This window comes from Opisthocomus hoazin, chromosome 6, assembly GCF_030867145.1.
Source record: "Opisthocomus hoazin isolate bOpiHoa1 chromosome 6, bOpiHoa1.hap1, whole genome shotgun sequence".
Taxonomy (NCBI): domain Eukaryota; kingdom Metazoa; phylum Chordata; class Aves; order Opisthocomiformes; family Opisthocomidae; genus Opisthocomus; species Opisthocomus hoazin.
Window position 1 is genome coordinate 60,815,872 of NC_134419.1, and position 17,253 is coordinate 60,833,124.

General features: G+C 40.5%; 2 protein-coding genes across 3 annotated transcripts in view; one reads left to right on the plus strand and one right to left on the minus strand.

The window, feature by feature from the left end:
* The window catches only part of PANK1 (pantothenate kinase 1), a 49,000-nt gene extending 36,870 nt beyond the window's left edge, over positions 1-12,130 (minus strand). The window contains exons 1-6 of one of the 2 annotated variants that reach the window (XM_075423409.1): positions 11,901-12,130; positions 11,613-11,775; positions 10,760-10,954; positions 7,306-7,483; positions 3,657-3,752; positions 3,284-3,402 (exon numbers count right to left, since the gene is read on the minus strand). Coding sequence is in view for 1 of the 2 variants with exons in the window: in XM_075423407.1 (XP_075279522.1) it covers positions 2,362-2,392 (31 nt within the window). In the remaining variant the exon portion in view is untranslated. Of the gene's footprint in view, positions 1-2,361; positions 3,260-3,283; positions 3,403-3,656; positions 3,753-7,305; positions 7,484-10,759; positions 10,955-11,612; positions 11,776-11,900 lie in introns of those variants that run through there. The other variant, XM_075423407.1, reaches the window with a different exon arrangement.
* A 2,610-nt stretch (positions 12,131-14,740) lies between these two features.
* KIF20B (kinesin family member 20B) overlaps positions 14,741-17,253 on the plus strand; it is a 40,981-nt gene continuing 38,468 nt past the window's right edge. The window contains exons 1-4 of the mRNA XM_075424189.1: positions 14,741-14,896; positions 15,397-15,483; positions 15,598-15,714; positions 15,900-16,038. Of these exons, the coding sequence (XP_075280304.1) occupies positions 14,741-14,896; positions 15,397-15,483; positions 15,598-15,714; positions 15,900-16,038 (499 nt within the window). The remainder of the gene's footprint in view (positions 14,897-15,396; positions 15,484-15,597; positions 15,715-15,899; positions 16,039-17,253) is intronic.

A 17,253-nucleotide genomic window follows, 5' to 3' on the forward strand; every position in this document is an offset into this window, starting at 1 on the left:
CCTTATGAGATTAAGCTGAAACAACAGACAACAAAACTCAAATGCTAATCTTATTTTTAAAAATATCTTTCTTATCCATGTTTGCAAAGAATAAGAGTCTTGTGTAGGAAGGGGGGCTGTGCTATAAATGACAAAATTGTTCTTAAAGAGTCTAACTACCTAGTAACAAAGAAAGGCAACAACCAAACTTTATGCCAACATTGGGTTGGTTTGCTGTAGTTACATCCTCTTATTTCTGGGACTGGTGACCTTTCAAAGTAAACATTACAGGGAATAGTCTGTTCTGTGCAATGCATTTCATTTTGGTCAAGAGGCCGATTTAGAGCTTTCAGATTTTCACAAGGTCAATACAAACTATGTACACACACAAAAAAAGAAAAACAGAACTATAATCATAGACTTCTGTCTTCTCATTAGATACCCTGCGGGGGGGGGAAGAAAGTAACTTCCAGGGTCTCTCCTGCATAGAAGGCAACTTGCATTTTACTGCAGGGACCTTAGTGTCATCAAAATATTTGTTTTCTTGTAATACAACATAACCAGTACAAACACAAACTAGGTCTAATGGGAATTTAAGACTCCAAGAGACCATCTGGGTCATCAAAACAAGTTAGCTGAATTACCGATTAACCTGAAAGGGACTAAGAAACATATACGCCAAGTACCACGGAACACAAAAGATTTTCTATTATCTCGTAACATACAACTGAACACCTTGGGACCAAAGCATTATTTTGACACACACATATAAAGTCCTAATTATACACATTTATTGTTGGTTTTAACCCAGAATGGTAAATCAGACTCCTTGATCTCACGAACACTGCTAACCAAGCTTGTTGTATTTATCCTTAATTTTGACATAGAAGTCAGATAAAGAAGCTACAGAATTACTTTTGGTGCCAGCCATTTTACACATGGGAAAAGAAAACAAAAGCATTGTGCACCTCCTGTACAACAAGAGACAAAGATACCTTTTTTGCTTATAAAACCTCTGTATATCCACTGAAAACAGAACTGATAGGGCTAAGATATCAATCTCTCATACTTTTCCCCTGAGTGCTCTAGAAGTAGCAAGCACCAATTTATTTGCTTTTCCTCCATTTATAAAATTTACTTAAAATAACAAAGGAGACATGTGTCTTGTTTTCATTCCATTTCCTTTTAGAAGAAAAAAGCCGGGGGGGGGAGGAACAACAACAACAACACACCCCCAACCAAACGAGAAAAAGCACACAAGCCAGAAAGGAAGGTACAGCTACCCCATCAGATGAAGGCATGAGGAAAAAAACGCTGCAGTAGTTATGAGGAGTCAGCGGTCAAGGACTGCAAATAAGAGAATCCCCAAAAATTACATGACATGATCTAGTCTCCATTCACCGGCACAACTAAAATCTAGTATAAACTGGAACTGATATGCCTGACCTAAAATCCTAAACCAAGAAAAGTTGTCTTATTCATGATCTCCTTATTATTGCCTATTTTCAGACCTTAGATCTCCCAGAACATATGAACTAAACAATGCATATACAAACAAAATCATTTTTTGAGCAGATTAATTCCCACATTTTGAGGCAAGTGCAAACAGCACTGGATTGACACATCATGACTGTTATCATAGGATTAGCAAAGACTATCTAATTAATGAAGACATTTAAAGAAAAAAAAAAGAAAAAGAGATCTCTTCCCTGCAGAGAGAAAACAGACAGAAACCTTAGTCTCGGTGAACTAGAAAGTCTGCAGTTAAAAAAAACAAACCAAAAAACTCTCTGCCCCTTTTCACCAACCAAGCCTAAATTTGATTATAAGCAGGTTGATTTCAGTCACAACACAGACTGGCATAAGAAAAAGGAAGAAGACATTAACATAGTTCTGATTTTAAATACTTTGCTCGGTACTCACAGATCTTCAGACACTTAAACTGTGAATAACTGCTCCTCTCACCTCCCATTTAAAGAAACAAAAACAACAATGCTAAAACAAAAAGTAGTGAGAGCGTTGAGAAAGAACTTGCAGACAGGTCTCACCTTCAAACTAAAACCGGTGTTGGGATCAGTTTGACCCAAAATGGAAATTAAAATACCCATGCCCCGCAAATGAAAAATTTAGTTGCAGTATTCCAAAGTAATTTTCAGATTTTTAACTCCTTTGCCTAGGCAGGGTCAGTGCTGAAATGGAAATCTGAAAGACTTCTCTTTGAAAAATATCAGAATATCTTAATTTTCTTAAAAGGAATTATCATTTTTCTCAGCCAGTCATAGCTTCAAGAAACAGCTTCAGTTCCCCAGAAGTTGTAATCTCAGCAAAACTGGCTATTAATCCAGCAATGCTTTGAGATGGCCGATTAGCAGTCAAACTTACATTTCATCAGACAGAACATGCTGTCTTCCATTTGATACGGCAGGGCCCTGGAAAGACTCCTCCTTCATGCTGCTTATTGAAAACAGGATCCATTTCGGTTTAAAAAACAAACGAACAAAATCCTTTGCTTGCAGTTTCAGCAAATTCACTCATCAGTATTAACTACCTTTGCTGAAGCTCCTTGAGCCTATTAGAAACATACATTTTCACTTCACTGACATTTTGTTGTTCTGCTTGTAAAATTCAGTGAAAACCTACCTATTTATCTTTGCATATACACCCACATAAGTTATGTCACTTGGCTGTTACCAGTGTGATCAAAGTTCTAGGCACACAGGTTACTGACCTCAAAACACATGGTTTGAAGTCCTTGTTTGACATAATTTGTGTTACTCTCTGCGTCAATAGTTATTTGATCTGTTGTCTACCATATTTACAAATGAACAAAATAAAGAGAATCGAAACTCCTACTCAATGCAGTTTTCTTAAGACATTTTCCTGTCTCAGTAAAGGAATAATTTCAGCTATACTAGCAAATAGCCTGCTTTTTAAGAATAAGGATGGATAGGTATCTGCAATGAACATGAATGATTTCTAATGTTACTAGAACTCGCAACTCAAGAATCACAGCTGAGAAACACGGACATCTCACGAAAACATGCCTGACTTTCCTCTTCATTATTTCAGTTTAAAATAATTCAGAACTATTACAGTAAAATTGTGTTCCATATTTTCATTGCATGATAAACGTCCAACATGGAGATAACACCTGACTTCTTCAGGGAAGAGTGTACATATAGCCAAATGAAACCAGGTTCCCAGCAACCAGTAATGCTGAACTTTTATATGAATTAATGACACAGAGGAAGGACAAGAGCAAAGGGAACTGCATGGGAAAGGGGAATCTGAGCAACAGACTTGCCTAATAAGAGGCCAGCAATCCCAAGTTTGTGGTCTGTGTTCTCCTCCCATCATCGGCAAGCATTGGCATTAGTTGTGGTTTCATCAGATCAGACCTGTGTTGTGATACCACCTTACAAACTGCAGCCAACAAGGAGGAAGGGGGGCGGAAAGAGAAAAAGATAAAACACAGAGAGAGGGTTACAGACAACAATATCATACTATATCCATCCCAAGCAAAGATGGCATGGATCTTCCCATCATCCCCATATCAATCTCAATAATATTCATCAACCAATTTGTTAAGAATTCTGATGCGAAAAGTTTATCCATAGGAATGTTCCTGCGAAGAGGCTTTAATAAATCACAGTTCCTGGATGGCAAGAAATACATACCACATTAGATTTTCCTTGCCCAAGTCCGCTGCTGAGATTCTTAGTGGCCATGGCTGCTTTAGACACCCAGCAGCTAGCTACACCATCCACCTAAAACTGAAAACAAAACATCAGATAAAAAAAATATGGCATGTGTAAAACATCCTCAGGCAGCACTGTGGCATTATTTGCAGGCTATAGCTACATTATTTATACCTGAAATCAAGCCGCATGTTTATTTGTAACAGCAATAGCCAGCGGATTAAAACAATAATAAACTATAGCATCTATTTCTGAGTCACTTGTATAATTAATTTGCCAAGAGCATGAGTCACCCAGTTAGAAATGAGTTAGAGAACAACTAATTTCTAACTTTATGCTAATATTATCCGTAAAATAAAAGGATTCCTCCCTTACCCCTAAACTGTTGCATGTTTTAGTTCTTTACACAATAGAATATCTGGATTAATTGTTGGAATAATTATCTTCATTTTATAATGCTGTTCACCCAGGAAGATCTTATGGTGCTTTACAAATGTGTGCATTCTTCAGTGCGCCCACATGTATGATGAAGTGTGATAGCATGACAGCACTTGGCAACACTATACAAAAGCACCTGACTGGAACTGCAGTCAGATCCTGGAATATGTTGAAACAGCAAAGGGAAATTCAGATACACAAAACTGAATTACTAACAATGAAATTTTACCAATTACATCTCAGTTTTTGCAAAATGGGGTTTATTCTGACTACAGAAGGTCAGATCAGCCAGTGCTTGGAAACACTCATCATTGCAGTGGAAACCTTTCAGATTCCAGCTCCGAGCAAACTTTCAGTAAGGAAGCCTGACCTGTTTCAAAACTCTGCTTATACTTGGCTGCAGCACGGTGTGACAACGTCAGGCAGGGCAGCATCGAACTGAGAACTGTATGTTGAACTACGTTTGGAAATACTCTAACTCTGCAAGTCTGGATACGCCCAAAGGCTGCAATCCAGACAGCTGCATATTCGACTCCTTGCTGAAGAATTGCCAAAGATGCAACTTCACGAGCAATGTAGCCAATCTAAGACTGCCTAACAGAAGAGAAGCAGCCCTGCCCTTTTGTCCCACCAGCATTTCTGCCTGCTCCTCTGCTGTCCTAGCACGTGTTTGGAGCACTGTAGTCTGACTGCATGGTACAAATACAGGCTCTTCTTTTCAGGAGTATGACTTCATTCTATGCAGGGCAGTTGTCTAGCATGTATTAAGCTCCCTGTCTTCTGTTTTTCTGACAGTATGGGCAATGCCCAGCCTGAAATACCAAAAAAACATAAGCTAAAAAGAAAAAAAAGAGCTCAGACCAAAACAGGAAATACCCTGGGCCATGTGCTACTGTCAAAGAGCCATTACTTTCAAGTCTTTTAAAGACAAGTCACTGGTTAAGAAATTTGTTTCCTAAATGTTCATTCCTTGCCCTTTTATCAAGCTGCAGGATAACTGTTTCATCCAATACTAGACATTAATTTTGATACCTAAACTAAGAGGCTAGTGAAGAAAGCAAGGTTCCTCCAGATACAATTCAGGTTATGCTCACATTGCTTTGCTGTACCATGTAGCACAACTGCACTTCCAGAACAAGAATTTAACTTAGGCCTGAAACTATTCTGAGCATTTCTCTCCACTGGCTCTACAGGAAGCCCAAGCTAAAACATCTGAAGGTCCGTGGCATGACTATCCCACTCCAATCATATCTTCATGAGTTCAAGGAGAAACTCCAAGTGCCCAAAGCCACAACAACATTCTGAGGAACGATAATGTCAGAGAACGGCACTAGTTTCTGAGGTCAAGACACACAGTTGACACTTGCCAAGAATCAAAGCAGCTCTGTCCTGGGTGTCAGAGCAAGAAAGATTAGTAATACTACACTGAAATACTGTAATGGCTGCACTGTAACATATCCTGCTCCTTGGATTTAGCCCATGTTACTCAAGCAGTAAGCTTCTTGCTCTTGAACCACATCTTCTTGAGGCACCTTACATTTTTGAAACACATTAGTGTCCAGCCTTCTGGCTTCTACACAGAACTTTTATATATATATGTATGTACACACACATCCCTTTAGTGGAAATCTTTCTGTTTCTTCAGCTATCAGCTATATATCTGACACACATTTAGACATATCGTGGCATCTTGGCCAGTTTCCCTATTTCGGAATTGCATTACTCTAGATACATATCGACTTCATATTCCAATTTATTTATCTTGTCAAGTTTCTAGTAAGATGACAGAGCAACAGTTGAGAATCTAAGTATCAACAGAATGTCTAGGTAAAATTTTCTGGGGCAGTTCTGAGGGCTCCGGGACCATTAGACAGCTATTTACAGCCTGTAAATTACATAACACTACCAAAGAAGGAACAGTAGTCTCAAAAAAGTAATCCTAAGGATTAAAGCTTGAATTTCTTACACTATGAAGAATTTCCAAAAGCAAGCTGGAACTGAAATAAAACTTCTGAAACCTCAGTTGAAATAAAACTCAAACATACATTTCATTTGAGGAAAGTCAATCCTGAGATTTTACCTTCAGATTATAGTTACCCATGTTTGTATTTATACAGCTCTGTGGATGACTGAAAAAGAATCAACAACACATGGAGAGAAATAAAGTTTTACTAACAAGATTTGGAATTCATCCCCAGCTTTCAACCTGGAGGTTACATGCTAACACACTGTCTGCAAAGAAAGTAATTAAAATCATGTATGGCAAAAAGGGGCAACAGGCCTAGTGCCAGACTTGGAGCTAAAAAGACATTATGCAAATATTTGCAGAATTTAGGCACAGGTTTAGAAATTAAAAAAGAGGGGGAGGCATTTCAAGGAACCAAACCAAATTTGAATACACCATTCAAATACTCTTAATGAAATATAGACAGCACGTATAAAAAATATTTTCTGCAGCAGCCAATGTTCCGGGACTGTATCTGTTCTTCTGTATCAACAATACTACTCCATTTTTATGTCCAAAGGACATAAGGACTTGAAATGCATAGGAAAACTGAGATGCAAGATACTGGCTATGTGAAAACAGTGGCAAAACTCATACCAAGTTCTCTAATTACAGGATTCAATTTATTATCCCAGCCATAGACCCATTTGCAACAGTATGTCCTGAGACATTGGTATAACGTTGACTAGGAGGGAAGATATTACACAACTAGCCAATACCGATCTTCTCTCTTCTGCTTGTGAATTCTCTGTCAAGGTTTCCAATTATGTGTTTACCAGTAGCCCAAAAATACCTGGTTTACACGATTCAGCATGATTGCAGCTCTAAGTGAGACAGTGTACTGGATCTGGTTGGGATGGAGTTAATTTTCTAGAGCACATCACAAACGCCCCAGAAACTCTATTTAGCAGCCAGTTGTATGGAAAAGCCATCTATACAGACCTGTTCTTAAAAATAATAAGACAGCACACAATTTCAGAGTAGTCATCTTTTCTCATATAAATGCACTTTCAAAAAAACCCCTTTGTGTACTTTTTAAACAATTGTTTTACTATTCATAACATGTATCTTGAACACCTGATAATAACTACTCTATTCACTCCATAACTATGAATCAGTCAAGACAAAACAGCTGATACATTTATAGGACAAATACTCGCGTCATAATGTGAAAACAGTTCTTACCATTTTCTCCAGCGGAGGCCACTTTTACCGTTATGTTGACTAATACGATACTGTGTTGTTTGGCCTGACCAGCTGACTCTTGTCTAAACGCTCCAGCCCCTTTCAGCAATAAAGCAGCAAAATACTTTGCCATCACTAGTGGTCTTATAGCATCTGTTGCCAGCGCTACAGAAAGACCCTAGAAAGTGCAGAAGAAAAAAAAACAGTAGATTTTTTGTTGCCCTCCAGTTAGTAAAGCTTCAGCTTCCTCTGGTAGTAAACCATATATAAATATATATACACACACATACACAAAATATTTCACAATTATTATTCATTTTGACAGCCTATTAAATTTTACTCCAAACTGGCAGTTCAAATGAGTAGGGTATATCATAGAAACATTTAAGGAACATATTTTATTATCATTTATGCTGTGATGATGTTAAAAAGCCCCTGTGAGGTTAAGAATCCTTCTATATTAGGAAAACATAAGTACAACTGCCCTAATGATACTGCTTGGAAAAGCTTCCTGTTCATAATAACAAAGATTTAAATATGGGTGGGTGGAGAAAATATACAGCACACTAATACTGAAAAAAATTAACTGCATTACTAATGCCTCAGAGTATCCAAGCCATTCACAGCTGTTTAGTCGCCAGAGCCAGTATAGAACACTATCACTATGAAGCACTTGATTACACACGCTTATGAAAGAGCTGTTCAAATTAACCTGAGAACCTTAGAACACTCATACACCTGGTAAGCATAATGATCCAAGACACACAATTATGTCTTCAGATACGTTCTAAGCCTGTTGATGAGGGGTAGAAGGTTATGATTTCAAAATACTGGATCCAACCTTCAAAACAGTGATTATTTATGTTATTGTATTACAGAGAATAATCGATTTTGAAACTTTTTGGTTTAATTACAAGATTAAAAGGCTGGTTACAGCTGAAATGATCTCTTTAGGTCATCACCAAATTATGCAACAATTCAAAGAGGGACAGAAGGAATAACCAGACAGTTGAAGAAGAAGCAGGAAGAAACAGCGGCAGCTTTTTTTGTCTCAGTTACACTCTTCCCAAAGACCAAATCTTGAGTTATGCAAAGTGAACAAAATACATCTCAGTAAATGTATTTCAAATCTTCTCCTATGTAAGACTATGCACAGGTTTTCAAAGGAAGCTACGAACATTTAAAAACAATATGCTGAGCACATGTAGCACATTCTCTTTGCAGAAAACACTGACACAGGACGAGGTGACCTCACTGCATCTATGAGAAGCACATACATGGCAGTACCTAACAAGCCTTCTTAACACAACCATGTCTCCAGCTGTGAGCCCCTGTTGCTTCTCTCCTCAGTGAATGACTTTTTAAACAACCATGATGACAGAGCACAGGCAACCCCAATGCCTTACCTGCTGGAGCAGCCAGCCCTGCCCTGGGAAGCAGCCAGAGGCCAAGCATCAAGGCCCAAGCCCAGCACCAGGCACTGGGGCTTGCCTCCAGCTGCCCATCAGCAATCCCCTCCTTCCTCCCCAGGCTCCTGGCTGGCTATCTCACGCTGGCATGTGCTCCTCAAACCCTGTCTATGCCAGGGTTCTATGATTCATTTTCCAGACTGTATTTTATGCTCCCAGACCACCTCAAGGGAGCAGCCTCACTGTCCCCCAGGGAAACGGCCTCGATGTCCCAGCCAGCTGCCCTTTGCCACCCAGCCCCACTGCAATCTCCAGGCCCCCGACACCATCACCTGTCCCCAGGGTGAAGCCTCCCAAGCCGGGGAAATCAGGGACTTCTTCCACTGAAAACAGTGTTGTCAACATTCCTGTCATTCTAAATCCAAAACACAGCAGCTACTGGGAGGAAAATTAACTTTATCCCAGCCAAAACCAGGACAGCTGTGCTAGTCAACTTACACAGGATGGCAATGTGCACATTGCTTGCTTTCAGGTGACTGCCTCTGTGCTGCTCGGTTCAAAGGAAAGCTTGAACGTATGCATGCTGAAACACAAAATTAGACTGACAACTCCAAGCCATTTTTCTCTTAAGTGTGTGACCTTAAAGCTAGTCTTGCTGTTTCAGATAACACAATACCAACTTTTACAGAAAACCAAAAGATGATTTAGGAGGGATGAGCAGAAAACAAGCAAATAGGTAAAGAAACAAAAGTCAGCCATAGAAAAATTGCATTTAATGAACTGGGAAATGCGAGCCTGAAGAAGCTCATTGCTTAAAAGAGGTTATAAAGGAAGACATACCCCCATGGCTAAAGAAAAATAAGCAAATGAACAGCCTACAAAGTCATGAGTTCATAAAATCAGCTGTATATGCATTAGAAATAATGTCACCTGAAGGCAACCGATGGGAGTGGGACAGTAAGGGTACCACTACATAGGTTCATATTAAAGGAAGTGTGAAATGCATCCACAGGACTGTGCAAATAACAAGAAAAATGACAAGCACTGCCCTGAAAGATAGGGATGAAAAGGGGCTGACGTGGCAGACTACCAAGAAGATAATGCAATGCACGGTTTTCGTCAAAGACACCTCTGTGACAAGGAACGGGAGCTTTCTCGCCAGCTGGCTCCAAACAAACCCTGCACAAGAAAGACTTTGCCTCCAACCGGGACAGGAAGGCAGTGCTGTCAGGACATGGGGAAGCACAGCAGGCTGCCAAGGGGAAACTGAAGTACTTTGTTAATTCCCTGAGGAAGGTGCATTGAGTACAAAGAAGCCGGTCCTGGTTTGGCTGCTGCTCAGATGTGCTGAAAGACGCTGGGCCAAGTCCCAGCAGTGTTGACTATGTCTCTAATTACTTCTGACAGCAATGTAAAAACTAGCTGAGATATGCTGTTTCACAGGGCATCAACTCATCATTCAGATAAGTAGACTATCCACAACTTTTGAATCCCAGCCCAAATATGGGGAGCATAAGTTTCTAAGGGTAATGGTGAGAGTTCTAACAACAACAACAAAAATCTTTTCCCCTTGGGGAGCAATCTTGCTCCACAAGTTATAGAATTTGAAACGAAACATAATCAAATTTCAGGGGCAAATGAGTTAACAGTTTTGGCAGCAGATATGTTTGTTGCAACTGGCTGTCCTTGCACAAACCACTTTAAGGAGACTATCTTGGTGGAAAGCCATAAACGTTATTTACATAGATGGAGTTCCATCCTCTCCCACTCCAAAACAGGCTGGGTTGGTTATTCTGATCTAATATTTTCTTCATCATGGTTTGTGTGAGGCTAGGAGCACGCGTTAGATTTTGTTTTAGTTTGTTCTTTTAGGAATTTGATGGTAGTCCTTTGAGATACTAGTTTAAATTACGCAGCAGGGGCAGTATTGTAAAAACAGTTTCAGAAATCTAATATTCAAACAAAACCAAACTATTGCTTGTACCATGAGCTTTGTTATGCCCCAACTTAGCACGAACAATTTTCTGCAGGAAATAGCCCCCAACCTTTTTCGGAATATATCTTGCAAAATATTCTGAGAAGATCTTCAGTCTTCCTTTCCAGCAAATAGAAGAGAACAGCTTTCACGTTTGCTCCCAGGAGCTATTTTTGTCCTTTCTTTGAGAGCCATTCTCAGTCCCCTCCTGGTACGAAAAAGGTGGTTTGGCACTAAATTAATTCAGTAGTTTGAATTCACTGTTCTGTTCAGGATAGAAAATAAGACACTTTTAAAAGTTAGCCCAGTCTTGAAAAACGTCTACAAGAGCTTTACAGTTTTGTTTGGCAAACAATTTAAAATTCAAAGTTGCATCATTTTCTGCTGTTAGAACAGACCAACTCTTGCAACATGGCCTGCAACCAAACCAAAATCAAGTACACATCTTCTATTGATGTGACAAAGCCTCTGTTTAAAGAAAGATGGGATTTAATCTTAAAGACAACCTCAACAAAGCAGCTGATACAGGATCTGTGTAAAATTATTTTTTTATAGAATTGCTTGCACTAGCTGGCATTCTTTTCTTCAAACGAAAGACAAAAGTTTGGTTTTGGTAGTTACTGACTACTTTCAAGTGACTTTTCCTTTTACTTCAATTTAAAACAGGCAGACATTCCTTATTAAAATTCAAAGAATTCCTGTCTGAGTCTAAAGAGAAACTTACGGTGATTTTTGCTACCAAAACCTCTACATTTCCATATCCTGACATTACAGAAAAGGATGATCTGTCTGGCACTACAACAGTGTTTTGTAAATAAAGCCAAAGGATTTCTCTCACTGCTGTTTAAGAAATTAAATCCCTATCATGCAAACCTGGTACCAAACAATAATTTCCACCTGAGGAAGGCTTTAAACGAAGATACCTTAACTGTTTTCCACAGCTGTCACTCTGCCAGCACTGTAACGCAGGGTCAGGAACAAGCACGGCCCGCACTGAAATCCGGAGCTTCCCCGTTCTGCCGATCCCTGCTCTGACCAGGGCATCTGCGGCCTGAGCAGCTCAGCCGGCCTCTTCCCTTTCGCCGCCTGCGAACAGCGGTTATTCCCTTTGCATACGGGCTTCAAAGCCTCGGTTCGCGCCTCGGCCCGCACAACGCCCGCGGAAACAGCAGCGCTGTAATCACCCGCAGTATCGGCAAGCTTCAACTTACGCATCTCCCTCCGCCAGACCCGAGTGAGGCAAAGCCCGGCCTCGGCAGACGGCGAGGCGGGCAGACCAGGGCAGGCCACGGGGCAGGCCCGGCGAGGCCAGAGCGCCTTCCTGTAGCCGCCGAGGTCCCGCGGCCGCCGACGACCCCAGCCCCGGCACCTCTTGGTGCGTGCGATAGGGGAGTCTCAGCAAACAGCCTCCCGCCGCCCAGGCCGGTGGGCCGGCCCCGCCCCGCCAAGACTACGGCTCCCGTCGAGCCTTTCGCCGCAGCAACGGCCAGAAGGCCTCGCGGCGCCGCGCGGCGCCATTGGCTGGATTTGAAAAGAAGCCGCGGCCGTGCCGGTAGCGCCGTGCCGGTAGAGAGCGGCGGTTGCTCGGACGTGCGAGGGCAGCGGAGCGGAGCCGAGCTGCGCTGAGCTGCCTGCCTGCCTGCCTGCCTGCCTGCCTCTGCCCGGCGCAGCGCAGGCTCTCGGGTAAGCCCGCACGGGATGCGGCGCTGCTCGCTTGGGGAGGGAGGGGGGTGGCGGCTGCGGGCCGGGGAGCGGTGCTGAGGCCTCGTCCGCCCGCCTCTGCCTGCCGCGATGGTGGTCGCCAGCGTTACGGCAGGCGGGGGGTGTGGGAGCTTCTCGGTAGCTTCTCAGTAGCGCTGTGGGGCGTGCGGGTCGCCCCTGCTGCCGACAGAGCCGTGCGGCGGGGTCCCGTAAGAAGGGCAAAATAGCGTAAAGCCGTGAAGTGAAAGATTGATGTTTGCAGAGGGAAGATTTCACTTTTAAGTTTTTTTGAGTGTAAGGGCTGATGCTGTACGTCTTATGTAGGCTGCCAGGCTCGTTGGGCGGTTTGGAGCCCGTTCAGCCCTTTCTGGTGCTGCCTGGCAGTGCTGCAGGCCGTGTGTGTGCTGTGACCGTGCTTTGCTGGGTCTGCCACGCTGGGTGCCTGCTCCTGGAGTGCCTGCGGCTCCAGACTCTGTTGTCACGATAAGCAGAGTTGCGATGACATATCCCAGTATGCGAGTACCTTTTAGTGGCTGCAGGCCCGCAACATACCCGTTCACGCCAGAATGTCTGAGGTAATTACAGTGCTGCATGACACAACGTGGGAGCAGATGGACAGTCTGCATCTCGGGTTTTGCACGCTGCCACTGGTTGAACCTTCCTGGTCCGAGTGCTGGGCTCGTACAAAGACTTTCAGTTCCAGCCTTGCGTGCGTACCTTAATGTTTGTCTTTTGCCCCTTACGTAAAAAGGCACAGAATGAGAGCATAATCTTGACAAATCATACTTTAAGCTTCTATTTAAAGCAACTAAAATGTCAGTTATCTAACAAATATGTTTTCTGTCAAGGTCTGATAAGAGTTTTGCAGTGTGACTTTGTGTAACTGATGAATAAGACTTCTAGACCGTGACAACACAGGTATGTTTCTTTCCAGTAGCAGCTTATTCACAAGTCAGTGTTCGTTCAAGCTGTGATAGTATTTCAGCCTGAGTTTTTCCTGGTTTTCATACAGTTGCCTGACAAAAATTAAAACCGTAGATTAGAAGAAACAAAGTAAACATTGCTGCTTAGTTTGTGTATAGCTCTGCCTGATTTGCAGCTTGGTGACATTTGTCTAGCCTTGTGAAGTTCTGTATCTGCTGTTCACGGGCTAGATAGGAAGACTGGACGGTTAAGTGTTTTGACACTGAAGTGCAGACATGTTTCAGGTTTTATGCTGGGGGGGAGCAAAAATGTTGTGACTGCTTAATAGGCAACACTCTTCCTGAGCAAAGGGGCTTCGAACCAGACCTGGACCATCCATTGTTCTAACACTGTGTGTCCTCTATTAGTATTTACGAGGGACAATGCCTATGCATCGCTGTATTGTAGACACGGGAATGTAGTGTTAGAAGACCATTGAATGATTGTGTCCAAAGCTTCAAAACTGTAGGAGGCTATGTGATAGGTGTCTAATTGCTAGAACGCTTGCTGCCATAGTCTATGAGTAATTGCCCAATGAGTTATTTTAAACTAAATGTGTAACAAAAGCTACAAAGTCACATCTATAATATCACAGGGAGAAAAACAATAGATTAAACTGCAGACAAAATATACTCATATTTTTAAACAAAATGCACTTTTTAAAGAGTATGTTGAAATTTACCTGTCTACTATCAACACTGAATCAATTTACTTCCATTTTCTGTAGCAAATTTTGACTGCCCAGATTCTGAGATGCACAAAAATCATTAAATTATGGATTAATAAATGAATTGCTAATCTGTAAAATTACTTAAATTACTAAAAAGCAATACTTGTATTCTGGCATGAGGTTTTCTAATTTTCTGGTGTCCCCTTCACAGCTAAAATTATTAATTAGTCTTTGGAATGTTTCTGAATTCTGTCTTGTGTTAAGCTACATTGTATTATCTTTATAATACCGACATATATGAGGTCCCATAGAGATAACCATGATGTTTGGGTTACTCTTGCAATGAGGTTTTATTCCAAATGGACACTGTAATGGGATGATGGAGAAATGGAACAATATGATTGTTTCTTTGAGTGTTTTTTAACTATATCTTCCTTGTCAGTCATGGTTTTTTCGCAAGGTTGTGGTATATGTATAAGGCTTTTCCCTGGTAAACAGTTCTCTGTCATTGAAAGAAGAATGGCAGTTCTTGTTTTGTCATGATGTGAACCTCTCCCCAGCTATCAGAAACTTGCTATGTAAATTATGAATAGGATGGAGAAAGCTTTCTCCTTAAAGAAATTGCAGCAATGGGTCTCAAATTGATTTGTCTTCTAAGGGACTTCAGAAGTTCTATATTATGTGATCAGAGAGCAAAAAATAGCTTTATCTTGCAGGATGGAACCGACCTTGGATAATGAGAGATTTTTCAGACCGTCCTATGTTGCTAGTTTTGAACCACCTCAAAGAACAGGACCAGTAAATGTGGAAGATATTAAAGCAGATCTCTCTACTGAGTTTTCTTCTATTTCTTCAAACTCGGACACAAGCTGGGTAAGAAAGCTTTAATGTTTTGCATGTTTTGTGTTTTGTTGTTTTTTTTTTAAATAAGCTTAGTCCTTTCATTAATAAGATGAAAAACATCTTTAGCATGTTTTTAATTTGCAGGATATACATAGGATTGGACTAAGTTGTGTGGCACTGTATTGGTACCTTATTGGGTGCATCAGTGTTCTGTGAATGAGGCTAATTGCTGGTTCAGAGCGGCTTAATCATAGTGTTTTTGTGAGGTTTCATGCTTGATCTCTGGTTGGCCTGAATGTTGCATGTATATATGTGCTGCAAGATTATTAACTCTAAGTTATCACAGTGAACTTCTGCAGGGGCCTAAGCGCTTGTAAAAACCGATGTAATAAATTACTTTTGCTTCCCATGTCATCAAATAAACCTGTTCAATATAGCCTCGTGAAAATAAAACTGCCTTAACGTGCTAGGTAACAAACAAAGAATCTAGTCAAATTTCTAATTTCTTTTTTTTCCTCTTTTAATTTAAGAGGAGCAGTTTGGAGCCTAAGGGACACATACAAGTTTGCCTGCGTATTAGGCCATTTACATCGGTGGAAAGAGAAAATGAATTGCAGGTGTGACATTTATTTAGTTTAAAAATACTTCAAATGTGTGAGGGTTTTTTTTCCTGTAAGCTGAGGTCTTTATACCCTTTTCATGTCTGCATTGCTTCTGTTTCCTTTTAATAGGAGTGCGTTTCACTTGAAGACTCAACAAGCGTTGTACTGAAGCACCCCAAAAACTCTTGGAGTCGCCTAAGCGAAAAGGCTGCTGGACAGATGATGCAAAAGTTCACTTTTTCTCGAGTAAATGAGTTGTCTTTAAATATTTTTAATTTATTCCTGGAAAAAGTTGTTTAACTTATTTAATACCAAGCAAACTAGATTTTAAACTATCAATAGCCTTTAATATTATATAGAGTCTGAAAGGTTCTTTAAAAGTCTCTAATGATTGCTTAAACAAAATAAAGATGTTTCTTGGTAATGCTTAGGTGTTTGGACCTGAAACAACTCAAGAAGAATTCTTTGAAGGTACCATGAAGCAACCAGTGCAAGATTTCTTAGATGGATACAATCGTCTTATTTTTACATACGGTGTTACAAATGCTGGGAAAACCTACACGTTCCAAGGTATGAGCTGAAATGTGTTCTCTATGAATGAACTTCCTTTTTTTTAAAGTGAGCATTAGTTCTAGCAGAAATATAACTTTTTTTCTTTATTTTAACTGTAGGGCCTGTACATTGGCTTCTCTTGAATATTAATAAATAGCTTTTGAAAGTCTCTGTCTATAACAAATATCACTAAACTGCCAACAGGCAGAGCTACTGCCAGAGTTTACATAAACATATGGTGATATTGCTTTGTAAGGCTGTAATAATTTCAACCAGGTGTGTGTGACACTTCTTTCTTCCTCCAAGTATCTAAAATGTCAGGGAGGAGGGGAAGTTAGGAAAAGACATCTTCTATATAACAGGATGTGAAAAGTGTGCAAGTCACTCTACACCAGACTAGTATTTTGTTAATTTTTATTATTTTTATAAGGTCATATGTGTCTTATGTTTGCTGTCTTCAAACAAGGAACAGTATTTGAGTCTGTTTCAATTATTATAGGCAGAGAATAAACATTTTGAAATACATTTGTTTACTTCCAAGTTTTTCTGTCTTGTCTCAAGTTTAAGCATATCAATAATATCCTAGGATATCCTTGTCTCCTGATGCGCTGTTTCTGTACTGTTAAAGCTCAATATCATTTCTGGTCAGATGTCATTCTTTAGTGAGTTTTCAAAGCGTTTTAACAAATGAGGTGATTTGATTCACGTGGAAACAACTTTTATAATGAAATGGCAGTTCTAGATTCTATACTACTTACTTTATACACAGAAGTAGCGGAAGGACAATGAGTTTTGTGCCATATGAAAATGATCTTTATTGAAGTGACACTGTCTGCTAAGTGATCTTCTGTTAGGTGGATTATAACTAAAGACTACTGCCAGTACTTTCAGTTATCATTAACCTGGGGCAATAACAGGATGCTCTTTCCTGTCCTAATAAATAGTAGATAAATAACAAAAAGCAAAATTCCTAAAGTGTACAGCAGTCCACCATGCTTGACTAGTTTGGGGTATATTGTGTGGTGTGGGTTTTTGGTTGTTTTTTTTTTTTTTTTTTTTCTTGGTGGTGTTTTTTTTTTTGTTTTTTTTTTGAGAATTCTTGATTCATGTCTTTTCAGACTCCGGAGACTTTTCATGGTATTATATTTTTAGGACTCAACTATCAACTTGTGATAAGAACTGGCAGAGCGGAATGTTGCCTACTGGGTGCCATGATTTCCTTTTCTGTTATTC